The sequence below is a fragment of the Paroedura picta genome, chromosome 7 (assembly GCF_049243985.1).
Source record: "Paroedura picta isolate Pp20150507F chromosome 7, Ppicta_v3.0, whole genome shotgun sequence".
Lineage (NCBI taxonomy): Eukaryota > Metazoa > Chordata > Lepidosauria > Squamata > Gekkonidae > Paroedura > Paroedura picta.
The window spans coordinates 87,954,645-87,971,395 of record NC_135375.1 but is presented as its reverse complement, the minus strand read 5'-3'; the positions used below and the strand labels follow the sequence as shown (position 1 = coordinate 87,971,395).

Genomic DNA, 16,751 nt, shown 5'->3' with positions numbered 1-16,751 from the left:
CACTTCAATCAACCAATGGAAAGTTATACGAACTGATCATTTTGGTTCTAAATAGTCCATCACAGAACATCTGTACTTAGGTGCTCTATTACCATCTAGTGAGTGGAAGCTAAAACTGCACCTATTCTCTGGGTTGCATAACTATCTATATTAGATGAAGAAATCTTTCCCATGGCAGATGTTATACTGGATATAGAAGATAAGGGGAGAGGTATGAAGTTGAAGGTAGGGATAAAATTGCCAGATCTGGCTGGTATATTTCAGCCTAGGGAGAGGAGCATGCTCAGTAGAGCTGTGATTCCATAGAGTCTGCTCTCACAAGCTGCCATTTTCTCTGTAGTCTGGAGATCAGTTGTAATTCAGGAGACCTCCGGCCCTACCAGGAGGATAGAAACCCTGGGTAGGAGTGAGGTGGAAGAATATTTAAATAAGCTTTAAAAAAAACCTGTTTCCACTATTCATACTGATTCTGCTGCTCTTCATTTTGTCATTTGGTTGGCCACAGGCCTGCTTACAGGGTGTTGAAGTCCCTGTGTAGCTTGCCAGGCTTATTGAACCACCTTGCCTAGCACCAGAAAAGATACCAAAGGTATAACTGATAGTGCAGGTATCATAGTTCCCACATGGTACATATGTATGTATTGTCTTTTGTGTGCATCCTTGTCAAATCTGAAACGTTATATAAGAATTTTATTGTAAGAAATTGGAACTGCTTGTCTTCTCCCATGATGCTTGCGGTTTTGTCATTCTTAAGTTTCAGATGCTAAGGAGAAGAGCCCAGTGTCCAAAAACCAAGCCAGTCCTGTTTCTCTTAACACTGCAGTTTGTGAACAGGAAACAAAAGAAAATGACATAACCTTCATCCACATTAAGCCATCAGGTACTGAATATTTTAAGCAACTTGATAGTTAATAATTATTCTTATGGATGCCTGTAGAGAAAGGGGGGGCGGGGTTAAACTGAATTCCAGAGAACTCCAGTTCTTTAGAAAAGCATCAGATGTTCAACAATTAGAAGACCAATTCTGCAAGAGGGGATGCCCAATTGCTTGCTGCAGATTCTTTTTCATCTGTGGCCCATTTCATAACATTCCACAACATTTGAGGGAGTCCCCTGACTGACAGGAACAATTTATGGAGAACCAAAATAGACTGGAGGATGCAAGAAGGCCCCATTCTATGAGCAGATCACTCTGGAAAACACTAATGCACAGCTATGCTTCCAACTATATTCTGCATTGATTGTGCCACTTTTGGGGTTTCTCGAAGCCTGAAGAATGTTTCAGGTGCTTCTCAGTAGTCAAAATGCTGAGAAAGGCTGCTATAGCCTTGCTAAGAAGTTGGTAAAGTTTTCTTAATCACCCAGAAAAGAGTAATGTTGTTAAATGTGGAGAAGTTCCGAGAGAGAAAAGGATATCTGTAAAATCATAAATGTATCTCTGGTAGAACCGGAATGTGTTTTTACAAGCAGTCCTTCCCAAAGGCGTCTTATAAAAAAGTAGAGAGACATATGAATGCCTCTCTTGGTCTCCAGCTTTCAAACAAAAACTGTCTGCAGATACTCAAGCCTGCGTGAGGAAGAGTGTTCAGTAATGTGCTTGCCCTGCCCACTTAGTATTCTGACCCACCCTGCCTTCAATAGCCATGCATTCGGTTATAACATTTGCATGAAGGACTACTGAGGAAGAACCCTGTGTTGCTGTGTACACCAGCAAATTGCTAGGCTCTATCCGTACTTGGATGAAAATGTGATGCCCTAGCATGCAAGCTTTGAGGGACCAGACAGAAACAATTTTGAGTGCTTGGACAAATGGGATGGCCGTGCATAGGATTGTCAGAGCCTATCAATTGCATTGATTTACACTGTGCTTTCTGACTCAGTGAGAAAGGCCGCCGACAGATAAAACTAATAATTGGCTGCATAGCACTAAACTGGGCATGACTGGGGCTGTAAAGCATAGCTTTGCATGACCACAAAATGGAGCTGAAATATCATTCCATGTGGTAGTAGATGTCTTTTTTTTTTAAAAAGGATAACTATGTTGCCTCCTACTCTTTATGTATAATGAGCTGATGGTTTAGAAAAATCTCCTATTTCATAAAGCGCTAAAATGTGGAAAAAAGTGAGCCACCTCATTCTTGTGCTATGGGATATCAGAATATGTTTCATTTTTACTTACTTGAAATACTTATCTTCGGGTTTTCTCCCAGTGAGAAAACAGAATGTAGTTTAACTGATCTTGATCTATGTATCTTCTTTTTTATACATAGAAGACAAGGCGTATTGGTGATGATTCACATCTTATCCACAGTTTTCCTTGTGGGTCCCTCAGTGGAGCCCCTCCCCCACCTGCACTTGCATGCACACATTTGAGAGCCTGGTGGCATGTGCCCCCCTTCCCTTCAGACAAATGTCACATTTGAGTGGGAGAGAAAAAGTGCCGGGTGCTGGAGGAGGGGATGCATCTTCCAGGAGAGAAGACGACGGGAAAATATTGCTTGAGTGTGCTGAGTTGTTTTAAAGGGGTGGCGAGTGCAAAGGGGTGGCAAGTTTTAACAAGCTTTCGGCTGGCCTTACTGCCTTATATTTTAATGTTTTGTGGAAAATTAAAGAAATGACCAACAACAGTTTTCTAGAAACCGTGTTTTTTTTTTCTCATAATGAGCTTTATTGCTAGTGAGTGTGTGTGTGTTTAAATGCATTTGTTGCACTTTTTGACTCTCTCCTTCTTGTTTGTATGAATCCAGAAAGCCAATTTCAGGCATATAATATCCTTGAAACAACAGTGGCTCCAGTTTTAAAAGAGCTCACAAGTCTTGGCATTCATAATTGGAGGTTTGCCACCCTTAATTTTGATGACACCAGATTTTTCTTAAAGCAGCAAGAGAAAATGATCAATGATGCTTTTAAACAATGTGTGATGGGTAAGGATAGATTCATCTTTCTAATCAAAGTGCATTGTTTATCGTGTTATCAGGAATGTACATTTTGCTCCACAATATAAATTTAGTAGCATATTTTTGGCATCGTCTTTTCATGTAAAATAGAGAGGTTGTAAAGCACCCAAGGGCTTTCCCCAGACTAGCTGCATAAGATCTTTTCACTCTGATCACGTATTTGCAATGTCTTTCTAAGCAGAGGGGATGCTACCTCAAAACACCACTGTGGGTTGGGGACACACTACAAAATCATGACAATATTAGAAATTTGCAACAGTTTTTATTGTTTATACATAAATGTATCTTCACAGTAGCTTCATTCTTCTTTGTGACTCTTCTGAAATCCTATTGGAGGAAGTCTCCATAAGATAGAACAGGCATTCTCAACAGGATTTTGTGAAATCCTGGGTATTCTTGATCGCCTTGGAAGGGTATCCCAAACGTGTGGGGTTTAATTATTTTTGTATTTTTTTTATTTGTTATCGGGTGATATGACCATATATGGTCATGTCAACTTGCCCCCCCCCCCCGTGGCCTATGATGGGCCTGGAGGGAGTGTGAAGGGGCAGTGCCCTGGATGGGCATGTATACAGCTATACTTCCCAACCATATTCTGCCCAATCAGGCCATTTCTTGGGTTTCTTGAGGTCTGAAGAATGTTTTAGGGATTTCTCAACAGTAAAAAAGTTGAGAAAGGATGGGCTAGAGGATGAATTCCCAGTTGGCTGAGTGAAGTTTTACCAGCCAGTATTTATTATTGAATTCATATTATTTTCCTTTGATCTTTGTTATAGGTACAACAGATGAGAAGGATATTGCCCTATTCAAACATGCTGCTGTTCTGCATTTGGTGGTAACAGTTCGAGACCTTTTATTAACATGTAGTTTGAATACAGCACTAGGTTAGTTTTATACATAAATTTATTTCTTCTTTTATTTGATGACTTAATGTATGCAACCTCAAAAACACCACTGTAGCTTGGGGAGACACTAGAAAATAAGGAAAATATCTGAATATTAGGTATAATTTTTATTTTTGGATTATACATATAAGAAGAGTTGGTTTTATATGCTGCTTTTCTCTACCAGGAGTCTCACAGCAGCTAACACTTGCCTTCCTTTTCCCCTCCCCACAACAAACACCCTGTGAGTAGGGTGAGGCTGATAGAACCCTGAACAGCTTTATCATGGCCATGGCAAGCCCAAGGTCACCCAGCTGGCTGCACGTGGAGGAGCCTGGAATCAAACTTGGCTCAACAGATTATAAACTGCTGGTCTTAACTACTACAGCAAGTTGGCTCTTCATAGCAGCTTAATTCTTCTTTGTTACTCTTCTTCTGAAATCCTATAGCTTATCATACAAATAACTGTAAAAGGTACAATGGCTGTAAAAGTAATGGAAAGGCAGAGCATATATTCTTATTGACTTATTTAGTATTGGCACCTGTAAATTTATCCTAAGTGACAGAAAATAAGGTTTTCTACAAAATATATTTAGACCGTTTCCAGTTATAAATACACTCACATTTTAAAAATTGTATTTTATAGGGCTTACAAAATATCTACTTAAATATACTTGAGGGTCATTCAGTTCAGAATATGCATTGCTCAAAGCTATTAGTGAATTCAGCAATCCCCACATTTTTCTTGACAGTATAAAATTATTACAGAGATTGAAGAAGAAAGCTTTGAAAAAAACTTGTCACATTTTGAACCCTGAAGTTCAGCATAACAGCAAACACGCCATTTAAAACCCCAGTGGCAAATCTCTTGCTAACTAGCAGGGAGCTAAGACAGTTGACAGGCTAGAGGAGATATATTTAGGTATTAGATTGCTCTCAGTGCCCTATACAGAATATTTGGGGGGCAATCCTGAAATACTCTTCTAAATCCAGTGAAATCATTGTCCTTAGTAAGGCATAACACTGCATAGGATAATCCTGTTAGTGTGCCACCCTCAAGGGACACAAACATTTATATGTGAGTTCATTAATTAAGAAGGAACTGTTATTGCTGCCAATGAAAAATTTGTAAAGCATTTACAGTATTTCATGGTTGCTGATGTCTATTTTTTGTTAGGCTACTTGTCCAAGGTGAAAGACAGATATAAGGACTTTGTAGGCTCTAGCCTGGATAATCTTTGTCGACTGTTAACGATTGTACAGTTGGCCTGCCAGAAGAAGCTTGAAGCCAATCCCAAGACAACAGAGCTTCAACATCAGATGGTCAAGTGGATGCAGAGTAAAACAAATGAGCAAAATAAGGTAAATAACATATGATGGTTAATACCAGAGGAACAGGACTGTGAAGAGAGGTGGACACAAACACTAGTTTACCATATCAAGGATGCAGAGAGAAATAAGCAAATTCACACTTCCAACAGAAAACCAGTATATAATAAGAGGCACCCAGATAGGGGGGAATCATGCACAAGAGTGAGAAGACCAACTCCCTCTAGGAGAACTCGGGGGGGGGGGATCCAAAGGAAAAGGGGAAGGCACCTGACAGAACAAGGTGAGCCACTGGGGCACCAGCAGAATTGCACAGATTAATAGCTCTCAGGGTGTCTGGCTAAGAATTACCCTCTTCTCCCTCCCTGTTTTTTGTATTGCTGGCATGTCAGCATCTTCACGGGTGAATGTTGTAAGGTTTTGTCACATAAGCCAAACAAGTTGCCCAGAGTAGGGAGCATGGCTTTGAATTTGAAATTTAGAACAAGTTTTTTAATTATCACTTCTCCACTTTGCTTCTCATTTGTCCATACTTACATCATATAAATACCCATTTCTAAAGAGAGCCAGTTTGGTGTAGTGGTTAGGAGTGCGGACTTCTAATCTGGCATGCCGGGTTCGATTCTGCGCTCCCCCACATGCAACCAGCTGGGTGACCTTGGGCTTGCCACAGCACTGATAAAGCTGTTCTGACCGGGCAGTGATATCAGCGCTCTCTCAGCTTCACCCACCTCACAGGGTGTCTGTTGTGGGGAGAGGAATGGGAAGGCGACTGTAAGCCGCTTTGAGCCTCCTTCGGGTAGGGAAAAGTGGCATATAAGAACCAACTCTTCTTCTTCTTCTTCTAAATGCTTCTAATGGTTAGTTCTTTATTTCTGTTAATTATCTACAGATGTCTCAAATTAGTGTTGTAACTTCTATTATTGTTGTTGTTATATTTGTTACTCACCTCTCCCTGGAAGCTCGAGGCGAGTTACAGCATATAAAACCCCAGTAAAATCGTACAATAAAATCCATTTAAAAAGAATACAATATAATAAACAGAATAAAACAGTAAAATAGATGCGGCAAAAACTCCAATATCATCTATACTACCCCAAGACAATCCATTCTAGAAGGGTGGTGGGATACAGAGGGTGCCGATTACACTTCGCTACTGCTGCTATAAGGGGAGCCAGATCTTCCTTGCAGCCCAGCCTCACCCAACAACCTGGTGGAAGAGCTCCGTTTTACAGACCCTGCAGAATGCTGTAAGCTCCCAAAAGACCCGCAGCTCCTCCGGGAGCTCATTTCACCAGGTCAGGGCTAGGACCGAAAAGGCCCTGGCCCGGGTTGAGGCTAAGAGAACTTCTCTGGGGTTGGGAATGACCAACAAATTCGTACCCACAGAGCATAAGGCCCTGTGGGGGGCATAGGTACACTGGGCCCAGACCGCGTAAGGCCTTAAAGGTCAAAACCAAAACCTTGAATCGGATCTGGAAAATAACCGGCAACCAGTGCAGCTGCCTCAGCACAGGATAGATGTGGGTCCTCCAAGATGTACCTGTGAGGACCCTAGCAGCTGCATTCTGTACCAGTTGAAGCTTCCGGATCAAGCACAAGGGCAGGGCAGCGTAGAGCAAGTTACAGAAATATATTCTGGAGGTTACTGTCGCATGGATCACTGTGGACAGGTGTTTGGTGGACAGGTAGTGCGCTAGTAGCTGAGCCTGGCGCAGATGGAAAAAAGCCTGGCTGGCTACCTTCTTGACCTGAGCCTCGAGTGTTAAGGAGGCATCAATGATCACCCCCAGATTCCTGGCTTGGGGCGCAATCTGAAGTTGTGTCCCTGCCAGAGAGGGTAAACGTGCTTCCTCCTAGTCCCCTATGAAATATCAAGTATAGATAGAGTAGTTTTTGAAAGTGAAATTCTTTCTGTTGTAATGTTGGTCAGGTAGTCATTGTGACAAGAATGGATTATGATGATGAAACAGCTGATCTAATCAACGCCATTGGTAGAGTGCAAGGTAAATATTACATTTCATACAGGGTATATATACTATTCTTTGGGTAGATTATGGGGCAAAGGAAGTAGAGTTGCAACCTTTTGGTGGGCCCTGGAGATCTTGGAGAATTACAACTGGTATCTGGACAACGGAGATTAGTTCCTGCTTTGTAATAACGGCTTTGTGAAGTAGACACTGTGGAATTATACCTTGCTGTGGTCTCTCCACTATCCAAATGCTGCCTTTCCCAAGCTTCACCTCCAGCAGTGTCCAATCTCCAGCAGTGTCCCAACCTGGAGTTGGAGTAGGGAGTAGGGTTCCCTCTTAACTATGCAAAAGTGCTTTGAATAAAGTAAGAGGGGCTCAGCAAGCAAGCAAGTGTAAAAAAAGTAAAGGTATCCCCTGTGCAAGCACTGGGTCATATCTGACCCTTGGGGTGACACCCTCTAGCGTTTTCATGGCAGACTCAATACGGGGTGGTTTGCCATCTTTACTTCTCGGTGGGAAAAGACTGCCCCACCATAGTACCAACGAGAAGGAAGATTCACCCAGCCCAAAAAAATACTGTGGTTTTTTTGGGGGTACACTCCTACTTTTCGGAGCTGTAAAAGTTTTTATTTATAATATATCTTAATAAGCTCTTTGATATTGAACAGGCCTGGAAGTTGTATATATGAATTCTGAGAAAAAAGGAACTTTGCTAGAAAGCAAAAATATAATAAATAGGTAGGTACAGTTTATAAATGTTACAAGCAGTTTTTACAAACATAATTCCTATGACACAGCTGGGGTTAGACATATTAATCTTTTTTAATTCCTGTGATTCATTTTTAGATTGAAGAGATGTTCCTGTGTGGTTGTATATGATCAGAATATTGGTCCTGATTTTCCTTGGATTAATTTTTCATTAGTAGTGGAATATAACTACTCTAAAAATTCCTGCTGGATTAATGTTTGCAAAAATCTGAAGCTTGCTTATATAGCTTTCATAACCCTTGTTCCAGAAGCAGTTGGAATTGGTATGTGAATGTCTGTAATAGAAACAGTATAGAAAAATATCAACAAAAGGCTTAGTTTATATCATAAAAATGATCTAATATAATTTTAAATGGTTGTGTATAATTGGTTCCCAGGAAATCAAAGGTAATAATAGTTCACTAGGTAGATTTTTCATTTATCTAGCCCAGCCTTTCTCGACATTTTTACTATTGAGAAACCCCAGAAGTGGCACTATCCTGCAGAATAGGCCCTTCCCCTTCCCATCCCCTCCAGGCCCATCATTGGGCATGTTGGGAGGGTAGAGGCAGGTTGACATGATTATATATGGTCATATCATCTAATAAATGTTTGACACATTTTTAAAGTATATAAAATTAATTAACTCCCACCCGTTTGGGAAACTCGTATAGGGCTGTCAAGGAACCCCAGCAAACCTTACATCAGAGTATTCTCAGCATTTTTTAGCAGGCCAGAAGTGTACTAGTCCATATCAATCCCTATATTACATATGTTTTTCCGACCCATGGGGGACTACTCAACACTCCAGAAATCTCCAGTTACTGGAGTCCAAGTAAGGAAGATATTTCAGCTTGGTTAAGCATTCTTCTATTGGTCTAATCCAGAGACGATATCATTATGTTGCAGCAAAAACAGCTCTTATGGATAATCTTAAAGCTTAACACATCCCAAGACTCTACCTACTTATCCCAGAATGGACAATTCATTGGTTATGCATGATAGAAATCAAAGCAACTCCACTTCAAAGAAAGATATTGTTAATGACTGCTCGAATCTCCATCTTTTGAAGAAAAATACTGGAAATACCAAGTATATAATATTTTTCAAAAGATGAACCACTTTATGTGACTAAAATTATTGTTCATATCTCTACAGACTGAGGTTGTGTCAGTTCTGTGTTTTTGTGTAGGACCCAGAATACCAGTAGTGATACTAAGCAAAAGTTAGGTAGTAGTAATAGTAGTATATTAATGGTAAAGGTATCCCCTGTGCAAACACCAAGTCATGTCTAACCCTTGGGGTGACGCCCTCTAGCGTTTTCATGGCAGACTCAATACGGGGTGGTTTGCCATTCCCTTCCCCAGTCATTGCCATTTTGCCCCCCAGCAAGCTGGATACTCATTTTACTGAGTAGTATTTTATTACACCTTATTGTGAAGCTTGTGTTTTGTTTAGCTTTAGAAGAGGTTTCTCCAGATGATTTTGGACATATCCTTCTTGAGTTGCAAATTCCATATGTTTTTCTGACCTCTGAGGGACTACTCAACACTCCAGAAATTCTTCAGTTACTGGAGTCCAAGTAAGGAAGATATATCAGCTTGATTAAGCATTCTTCTATTGGTCTGATTCAGAGATTGGAGAATCTTTCATTCCTTCTCAGACTTTGTTAATAAGCTTCATCTTGTTTCAGATGTAGCACCAACCCTGTCTTTATGTGCAGGTCAACAAGGAATGAGATTTCTATTGGTGCATCTAAGCCAGCTGTCTAATCCCATCTCATACCTTCTCCCCACCCCCATTGGCAAATAGCAGCTTGGATGCAGGGGAGGGGGTTAAATCAAGAACACACTACACACATACAAACACACTTCTGATTTATGTGACCCTATGAAGTAATTAACAGCCTTGTTCTGGTCTTGCCAACAGAAGTTCCTGGAGTCAATACATGTCATGTTGAGTGCATCTCTTTTACTATTGCCTTCAGCTTTTCCTAGCATTATTAGTTTTCCAGTGAGCCTCGCCTCCTCATGATGTACAAAGTACAACAGCCTCAGTTTAGTCCCTTTAGCTTCTAGGGTGAACTCAGGCTTAATTTCGAATAGAATCACTTATTAGTGGGTTATCAGAAATCTACCACTGTTGTAGTTACTTTTGCTTCAGGAACACAGGATTAGATGACATGGGCAAAGAAGGGGCATCAGAAGAAATAACTCCGGAATTGGGGAGAAGGAGGGAGTGAAGCAGTGATTTTTAAGATTCTGTTTAGAGTGCTAAAATGCCTTAAACTGTTCTTCTAACAGGGATTAATCTTTGCAGGTACAATATTACATTTATTGAGAGAAGCTGCTGTGAGGCATTACGGTTCTTTGGGAGCACAGACCGTTATGTTGTGATAACAATAGATGAATGCACCGCAGTCATTATGCAGGTAAAAATGTTCCTGTGGGCAGATTTCATACTTGTCCACATAGAAATGGAGCTGTACACACTTCCCATTACACCCATGGATCAATAATAAAATGATACATTAACTTGAGGAGCAAATAAGACAAGCATTTACCTTGTTTAATTGTCTAGTAAGTCGTGCGTGTTGCTAGAGTGAGCATATTGTGTAATATATCAATAAATACTTTAATTTGCAAGAACTAGATAAAGGATAAATCTTATAGATGTGTAAATGAAGATAGGTGGCTTTTAGAGGATGCTTGATTACAATCCGGAGAAACTTTGAGCTAAAGAATTTCTTGTAAAGGGGGAGCTGTCTTTATAATTGATTGGCTGTAATACTTTAGAACATTTATTATACAGTCACCAATTCTCCTGTGGCCGGGCAGATTTTTACAACATAGCATTATTCCCATTTTACAGAAAGGAAATTGAGCACAGAACAATAAGTAACTTGTAAATTGGAAATCAATGTCTGCACTCACATTTTTTGTGATAAATATTAAACGCTGCTAATATTCTTGTATATACATTCGTAACGTGCATATATACTTCGTTGCAGAACATAGAAGAACTCAATTATGAAAAATCCTCTGACAATGTTGTGTTAAGATTGATGGTACTTTCACTCCAATACACTTGCTGCTGGATTATTTTGTACTCTAGAGCAAGGTTAAATTCTGAGTAAGTTCATATCCTGGTGAATGATGTTTAAAAGCATACCTTTAAAAAAAAAAGCTGCAGTGTTCAAGATTGCAGCTCAAACATATGCCCTTCACAAAAATGCCTTGAAGGTTATATGGTATGTGATTCAAGGACTATGCAGTGAAGTATGAATTGTAGTGCAGTGTTAAAACCAGAGGGGCTTGGGCTAGTCATCACTTCTCGACTGAACCCACTTTACAGAGCTACTGTGTGGAGACAATTTAAGTGAGATGAAATGAAATTGGAATTCTAGGTTGAAGATGGTTTTCCTGACCACCAGAAAGTGAGATCCTTCTTATTCTTTTCATTTTCGTGAAGGGCCTGCTTGTTATTCAGATAACTAAAAAGTGTCCTGGCCTTGACAGCTGAGGGTAGCCCGATCTTGTTAGCTCCTGGAAGCTAAACAGGGTTAGCCCTGGGTAGTATTTGGATTGAAGGCTACCAAAGAAGTCCGGGGTTGCTCTGCAGAGGCAGACAATGGAAAACTACCTCTAAGTGTCGCTTGCCTTGAAATCTTTATGGGATTGCCATAAGTCAGCTACAGTTTGACAGCACTCTCCCCCACCAGCTAAATAATAAAACTGGGGGGAGGAGTTCATGGTATTCATTTGGTTTCCAAGAATGCAAGTCCCAGATGGTGGTTAGAAGGCATATTATATAACAACATGGATAGAGCTAAGCCAGTATGAATGATCAGTGCCTGGACAGCAGCCTTTAGTTCCATGATGGAAACTAACCAGTTTCTGCACTTGAAAGCCCTTTTCAGACCACCTCTGGTTTGAGACAAAACTGCAGCAGTATCTGCGTAAAGCAGGACAGGGACACAAGTCTCAGCTAGTTTCGGTGTCTGGCAGCAGTCATCAAAGACTAATTCTAAATCATTTAGCTATATATTAAATAAGGAAGCCAGAGAACATTCCTGTCTTACCTCTTTTTCTAAGTTAAATAAATTTTGTTAAGTGACCTTCATACTTGCACTGTACATGGCCAGCTAAACCCGAATAAAGTTGCTGGATAAACCCTAGGGGTATTTTGTTCATGGTAGTTTGATTAAATTGGTACTGCATTCCAGTAAGCAATGCTCCAAAAAATTTGTCCTGAAGTGCAGTCACAAAGTCTGTCAGAGTATGGGGCCGTTTGGATTAGACCTTACATTACTTGAGAAGGAATTAATCTTGCCAGCATAAATGTTCTCCATGATGAAAAAAGGCAGGAAACTAAGTTTCAGATTCATTGGGATTGTAGCATAAATGAACAGCTGAATTCAAGTCCAGTAGCAGAACCACAAGATTTTCAGGGTATAAATAATGAGAGTCAAAACTGCCCTTGTCAGAGGACATATTTCCCCCCCCAGGATGTTTAGACAGTGAGGACATTTTTTTTTCTCACTTGCATTCTTTGTGTGCTTTGAGAAAGAAGAGGGAGAGAAGTAAATAATTTAAAAGTATGTAATTTCCCCCTCCCCTGGAAATGTTAAACCTCAAAAACATCAGTTGGGTGCATGTGTAGTCCAGGACATTCCCCCTCATCCCAGCCAGCATATTTAGGTATAATTATGGGTCTGTAATACTGATTTTTGCAAAATATAAAGAGGATACCTAATGCTCAAAGTTGCTTGGGACTATGAACAGAGATACTGAATAAGGATTAATTAAATCCTGCTTTGTTTAGGTATAGCCTAGCTGGGAATATTTTACATCACCTATCGTTGATTTATGCGGCACTCGTTCCATTTTCCCAGAAGTCGGAAGGTTTTGAAGTGAAGGTAGTTGTGGTAAAGACCTTGGCTGCTTTGTTTTGTCTAGAATTGCTGTCATTCATTCATGTGGTTATTGCCAAAAATCCAGAGGATGTTGCCACCAAACCCTAGCATTGCAGGGTTTCTGTAGTGTCCCCTCCTCTCCTTTTTTTCAGGGCATACAGTGACATTTTTTGCTATGGAAATAGAAAGTGGCACCTGGAAATGTTAAATAGATAAGTATATTACAGATTATATGCAATGAAGTGAAGTGGAAAGAGAAGTTTAAGAAGGTGATTGCTCTGAGTGTCAGGAGAGTAAACAACTCAATGGCATTTGCTGAAATTGACTAGCAAGTTCCCTTTTTACCTTTAGAAGGCCAGCTTTAATGAAAACATCGGTATGGGAAAGATGGCAGGCTTTCAGAGGGGTCAGTAACACACTGTCCCCTTTAGTCTCTGCCATGGACAACGCAGGAGTGTAATGGCAGTAAAAAGGTAAAGGTATCCCCTGTGCAAGCACCGAGTCATGTCTGACCCTTGGGGTGACGCCCTCTAGCGTTTTCATGGCAGACTCAATACGGGGTGGTTTGCCAGTGCCTTCCCCAGTCATGACCGTTTACCCCCCAGCAAGCTGGGTACTCAATGGCAGTATAGTACCATATTAAATGTTGTGGAGCTGTTATCCTGGTATTTGACAGCAAAAGGGCATCACTTTAAGAATCTTTAGGTGGAAGCAGAAAACACAATTATTAAATAAGCAAAATATTCATGTACTCTGTCAAATATTACAGAATAGATCAAATTCTTCACTGTGAAGTCTGTGAAATCATTTCTTTTTTATGTGTGTCATGGGTTTAATTTGTAGCTTTATTTGAAAGACTGAATATTTAGATGCAGTACATCTGATTTCTGCAATCTATTCTGTGCTATGTGGACACCTTTTGTGTCAATGTAGGAATACTTTTACTCGGCAGTTGAAAAAAATATGCTTTTCTGAGCAGATGTAGCAACAAATTTTAAATTGCCACTAGAGGTCAGTAAGCTCAGATGTCACAATACAATAGTCCACAGTTTGTGTATTCTGTTGGTTTCTTTAAAATGTTTTGTTCAATTGCCTCTTTCAATTTGTTCTATATTTTTTTACATCCTGGAGTTTGTACATGCAAGTGCTGGGGTTTATATAGATCTATTTTTCCCCTACATAGTTTTTTTTTTTAATTTTGAAAAGTAAATGGACCATTTTTAAAACATTAAATTTTCAAAAGTAAAAAAGTCTGTCTGTGTGTGTGTGGGGGGGGGGGAACTAAGTAGACCCATAGCAAGGCTTGAACCCAGAAAGCAATGATCTCCAGGTAAGTACCTTACTGACTGAGGCACCTCAGACATATTGCATTTAAAGTCAATATACTCTATATGCCAGGTTTTCTGGTGTTTTCTTTTTTTTCCCCTACAAAGAAAGGAAAGCAATGGCTCCTTAGATATTTGTTAAGGAATCCAATGTCCCCTTCAATTTAAAACAAGAAATTGCAAAGTTGGGAGGGAAAGGGCAGGGGGAAAGAGCACAGAGAGGGCAGCCCTAGCAAGTATACCCCAACCTGCTGTGTGAAGAATGTACTGAGATTGGGAGGACGGAGGAGCAGGCATCTGAAGGAAAAGACAGGCTCATCTTTAACTCCTTCTGATATGAGTACTTATCGCATTACTTAAGGGGACTAGAAAAACAGGGAAAATGCCTTTACAACACAAAAGCTGAGACAAAATGAAAGCAGAACTAAAATGGAACTACTGGAGATTAATGGGGCTGCTCCTGCCAGAAACCAACTAGTCAGCAGAAACCTCTGTACAATGTCAGTGCTAGAGGGTGGGCAGCGGGGAGTGGGGAGGAGATAAAATCTGAAAGAGGCAGGACACCTGCACCTGGAAGAGTGTGATGGGCCTTCATTTCTCCAATGAACTAGAGAAAATCCATTCTTGGATGCTGGGGAATAAGTGTGACTCCATGGTCAATCCTTAACAGTACAAATGCGGGGGGAGTGAGCAGCATCAGAGTGGAGATAGAGGTCTGCTACAGATTGCTTTTTTTAAAACCAAGCCAAAGGAGCTTCAAAAGCCTAGTGTGGGTAAGACCCAGGTTACAAAAGTTAAGAAATTTAGGGTGGGAATGCTAAAGTATGCGCACCTCTGGGTTTCTTTTTCTGAGTTTTTGTTGTTGTTGACAGAAGACATTCACTGAGGATGTGATTGGCTTGTCCCTTCATGCTGAAAATTTTCTCCATTGGAGGTAGTGAGGAAAACAGTGCCAGAGGAGGGAGTTAAATAGCTTCTCTTTCCCTCCACCCCACCATGCTAATCTCCCCCTGCAATCCTAGAAATTGTGTTCTATTTTTTTTTAATTGCTGGGAAAAAAGAACTGTGGGAATACCCCATAAAATGCATTTTTATTTATAGCCTTTAAGGTGCTATAGGACTCTTTTTGTTTCTGCGCCTTCCGTGTGATCTGAATTTATAATGTTACAATATTTTAGGTGGTTCTTATAGCAGGACTTCAAGAGACAGCACTCCTGGTCCGTCAGATAGCCGACTGTGTTCTGAAGACTTCTAAAAGACATCCTCAGGAGTGGCTGGACAAATCCTGGCTTTCTGTCTTGCCATCAGAGGTCTGTTTATCTGAATGTACAGGGTTCCTTTTGTTTACAAGAGGTATACAGTTACCATATTTTTAAAACTATATTTAGGGGTTTGCTCTGCTTACAGTTACTGAATGATATCTAGATTGTGTCAATACCAGCTGACGTTTTCCTTGGATGAGGAGGCCCAAATGGACATTCCAGATATGGCCTTCCTTGCTTTGGCATTCTGATGCAACTCTTTGCATGTCTGGAATCATATAAAGTGGCAGTCCATAAAAACATGGATATTTCTAATAAGCAACTGCTGCACTTGTGAGTAGATCCACCGAGAAAAGCAATAGCTTCCTACTTCACGTGGCAATCTGTAGTTCTATGCAAATTGACCTGCTTAAGGGGATATCTGCTGTTTCTGTCTGTCTCTGTCATTAGCTGCAAAGAAAAACTTCAGGCTACCATGTCAAATGGCAGGAAGGGTGGAAATATTCCCTGCTGATAGGGGTTAGAATCATGGAGTTGGAAGGAGCCATACAGGCCATCTAGTCAAACCACCTGCTCAATGCAAGCTCAGTCTAAAACACTGAGAAGTATTTGTCCAGCTGCTGCTTAAAAACTGTCGGTGAGAGGAAGCGCACCACCTCCGTAGGCAGTTTATTCTACTGCTGAACTACTCTGACTGTGAATTCCCCCCTTTATCTAGCTGATATAATTCTATACCTATTACTGCAGCGATCCCCAACCTGTGGGCCGTGGACCACATGTGGTCCTTCGACTAATTGGAGGTGGGCCCCGAAGGACGCCTTCTCCCCCCCCCGGCCCTTCACCCCCCCCCCAGCCCTTTACAACACACTTCATTGTTGTGGCATGTCTGTATCTTATTTTGAAGGGATGTTTAAACATTACCATAGCGAGTAGAGAGCGCTAGGGCAGTGGTTGAGAGTAGAGGAGTAAACTAACCCCCCCAACCAGGCCTCAGTAAAAGGCGTTGAGTGGTCCCCGGTGAGTGGTCCCCGGCGTTGAGTGGTCCCGGTGATAAAAAGGTTGGGGACCACTGTATTACTGTAAACCTATTACTATGAGTCCTATCCTCTGCTTCCAACAGGAACCTTTCGCTACCCCCTAAGTCAGGGGTAGTCAACCTGTGGTCCTCCAGATGTTCATGGACTACAACTCCCAGGAGCCCCTGCCAACGTTTGCTGGCTGGGGCTCCTGGGAATTGTAGTCCATGAACATCTGGAGGACCACAGGTTGACTACCCCTGCTCTGACAACCTTTCAAATACTTAAAGACAACAATTATGTCCTCAGAAATTATTTGGAGACCACTAATCTTAAAGTCAGT

The 16,751-nt window shown here is 40.9% G+C and overlaps 1 protein-coding gene across 2 annotated transcripts in view; it reads left to right on the top strand.

Annotated features, from left to right (window-relative positions):
* SHOC1 (shortage in chiasmata 1) overlaps positions 1–16,751 on the top strand; it is a 49,988-nt gene that overhangs the window by 24,129 nt on the left and 9,108 nt on the right. For both annotated transcript variants that reach the window (XM_077345297.1, XM_077345298.1), the window contains 12 exons: positions 755–880; positions 2,748–2,924; positions 3,734–3,841; positions 5,019–5,203; positions 7,104–7,176; positions 7,812–7,881; positions 7,990–8,174; positions 9,349–9,472; positions 10,210–10,321; positions 10,901–11,022; positions 12,715–12,808; positions 15,309–15,440. In XM_077345297.1, the coding sequence (XP_077201412.1) occupies positions 755–880; positions 2,748–2,924; positions 3,734–3,841; positions 5,019–5,203; positions 7,104–7,176; positions 7,812–7,881; positions 7,990–8,174; positions 9,349–9,472; positions 10,210–10,321; positions 10,901–11,022; positions 12,715–12,808; positions 15,309–15,440 (1,508 nt within the window). The remainder of the gene's footprint in view (positions 1–754; positions 881–2,747; positions 2,925–3,733; positions 3,842–5,018; positions 5,204–7,103; positions 7,177–7,811; positions 7,882–7,989; positions 8,175–9,348; positions 9,473–10,209; positions 10,322–10,900; positions 11,023–12,714; positions 12,809–15,308; positions 15,441–16,751) is intronic.